General features: G+C 45.4%; 1 protein-coding gene across 1 annotated transcript; it reads left to right on the top strand.

Annotated features, from left to right (window-relative positions):
* Positions 1-1,977: 1,977 nt before the first annotated feature.
* On the top strand, positions 1,978-2,460 carry LOC136476006 (proteinase inhibitor type-2 CEVI57-like). The gene is made up of 2 exons (XM_066473674.1): positions 1,978-2,037; positions 2,134-2,460. The coding sequence occupies exons 1-2, from the start codon at positions 1,980-1,982 to the stop codon at positions 2,343-2,345; spliced, it is 270 nt and encodes an 89-aa protein (XP_066329771.1). The 5' UTR covers positions 1,978-1,979; the 3' UTR covers positions 2,346-2,460.
* The last annotated feature ends 410 nt before the right edge of the window (positions 2,461-2,870 follow it).

Genomic DNA, 2,870 nt, shown 5'->3' on the forward strand with positions numbered 1-2,870 from the left:
GCCCCCCGCGTGTCTCTGGACATCGATCGCAGTATGGGCTCTAGGATTTGCCATACCGGGTGAACATGGCGCAGCTCCTCACATGCCACTAGGCATCAAAAAGTATTTGCAGGTACCGGCATTATCCTTCCTGAAGAAGATAGCTCGATCTCCCGTGCACATCTGACATCCTACAGCAACATCGACGGTATTGGGGGGCGTCAACCATTATCCAGTTTTCATCAACGTAGGCAGCAAGGCTTAGAAACATCTGTACTCTCTCCCTCTCACCTGTAAAGCCATCCACTTCATCTATAAAAGGGGATGCGCTCCCTCCAACGAGGGGAGATCGACTTCACCAAGCTTAGACTCACTAGATCGACATCAATACCTTACAACCGCAGGACCACCAAGTTCCGACCGCAACCCTTCCGGTCAGAGCCAACCGAATCTCTTGTACACCCTCTCCTTTCTCATTCTTGTTTGTAACCCCACTACAGACTTCGAGCACCTGGGCTCAGGAATAAAGTCACCGACCGACCCCGACTAGACGTAGGGCACGTTGGCCGAACCAGTATAAATCCTGTGTCATTGAGTGCTAGGCCACCTCCGATCACAACGTACAGCAAAACTACAAATATTCACTAGTTGGTCACTTTCTGCACCGACAGTATAAGTTGGTGGTAATGTGCGGTTCACTCAACGTGCATAGTGTATCTAAGTTGTTTGAACTCTAGGGGTGTGTAAATGGTATCTAGGCTGACCTTCGTGGACACACACATGTGCCGGTACCGGATGCACGATCGCATATACAAAGAAGAAATATTTTTTGTCATCGTTCCGGTCATTGCCCAATTGTAAGTGTGTTGTACTAACGAGGACGTTGACCCAATTGAGAAAAGGAGGAGGGGTCATATATGTGACATTCAGGGGCTGTTTGGTTATACTTCTTCACCTAGCAACTATGTTGACTCGTTGGGCGAGGATATAAAGCCAACTTATTTGTTTGGATGCCTAGCCAGAGTACTTAGGGACCTGTGTGGGTAGGATTTGCTTTGCCATTGTGGGAGAGCCAAATTGTGTCTCCTAGATGGGCAAGCTTCTCGTTGCTTGCACCAAGGAGATGAGGCAAGGCAAGCTAGCCACACCTAGGAACCAAACATGCCTTCAATCAAGTTGGATTTAGTCTATAGTGACATGTATTATGTATTAATGTGAGATTGTAGGGGTTTAATATCACCTTGGTTGTTGAAAAGATTTGCCCTTATCCTTGCAAGAGAGCCAAATTGGCTCTCCTAGGTGGACAAGCTTCTTGTTGCTTGAGCTAGAGAGGTGAGGCCAGGCAAGGCTAGCCACACCCAGGAACAAGCATGCCCTGAGTCTAGTTTGGATTTGGCCCATAGTGGTCCGTATTATGTATTGAGATGAGATTGTAGGGTTTAATACCACCTTGGTTGTTGAATGTGGGTTAGACCAACATATAAAGGTTATAGAATCATTATCACCATCCCCGGTTAATTCTTTTGCGTAAAGTGAGAACGAAAACATGAGTTGGTAATAATGTATGGATCTGAGCTATTTGGACTATGGTATTATTCCTTCTGCTCGTTACGTATATGGATCTCACATCTCAATAAATAGTAAACAGCATTTCAGGTTCTACAAGAAAGAAAAGAGTGACGATTTTTTTTTCTTCAGGATCTACAAGAAAGAAGAGTGACGATTCTTTGACTAGACCATCTTAGCTTGGATCCAGATCACACTCTTAAATTCTGGGTCGGTGCTTACCTACAAAGTCAAAAGGAGAAATCAGAAATACACGCTAGTCAGACGCAAAGCCAGATTTTGCTGACTTATTGCAGCTCGCCTTCACACAAGTTGCATATCTTCAGTCTTCTCTTTTTTTGGTGCTGCTGCAGGATATATTGACCAAGCTTCCTATACACTATATATAAACTTCACTACTGCAGAGACCATGGCCACCATCAGAAGCTGTGAACATGGCCACCATCAAATCTTGCTCTTCCAGACTTCTTCCAGTGGCTCTCCTGCTGCGTGGTAAGCTGCCTCTACACCCTCTCTTCTCGCTTTGATTCTTCTCTGCCATCGTTCTCTTGCTCCGTCTTGAATGATGCTCATTTCTTAATTATGCAGGGCTCATAGTGATGGGCTCCACTCCAGGATTGGAAGCAAAGGACAAGGACGGGAAGGTGTGCATCGAGATCTGCCTGGAAGCGGACTACATGACGTGCCCGTCCACAGGCAACGCGAAGCTCAACCCGGCGTGCAACTGCTGCCTGGCCAACGAGGACGGCTGCACCATCTACTTGAAGGACGGGACAGTGGAGAAATGCCCAAGAACCTGATCGGCGGCTTCTTTTGTATGGCCAAACAATAAGATATGTCTTGATGTTGAATAAAAGGTCTATCCCTTTACGGACTTACATAATTGGGATAATTTCTGTTGAACCCAAGTCATCTTGCAAAAGTAAACGAATTGTGTCATAAACAATGATTCAGTGGCTCCATATGATTCCATCATCAGGTGACTTAGAAGTTACATTCAACCATTGATGGATAAATTTATATGAACACAGGCAGTGCCATAAAAAATAGGAACACAGAGAGTGAAACCAAAAAATACCAAAAAAAAACAGAGCTAATTCTGCTAGAAAGTTCAACATCCAGTTCAATACAGTTGAAAATGAATCGGAAGTGGTTGCTGAAGCTGCTGCTACAGCAGCACCCCTCAGCAGAACTGTAGTAGCAAAAAGCCACGGTTGCCCCGCTCCTAAAAAAGGGCCGCCGAGCAGGGCCGTGTGCTATCAAATCTCATAATTTCACAACACAACACATTGCTGGCTAAACAATGACAAGTCACAACTAGTACA

This window comes from Miscanthus floridulus, chromosome 1 (genome assembly GCF_019320115.1).
Source record: "Miscanthus floridulus cultivar M001 chromosome 1, ASM1932011v1, whole genome shotgun sequence".
NCBI classification, from domain to species: Eukaryota; Viridiplantae; Streptophyta; class Magnoliopsida; order Poales; family Poaceae; genus Miscanthus; species Miscanthus floridulus.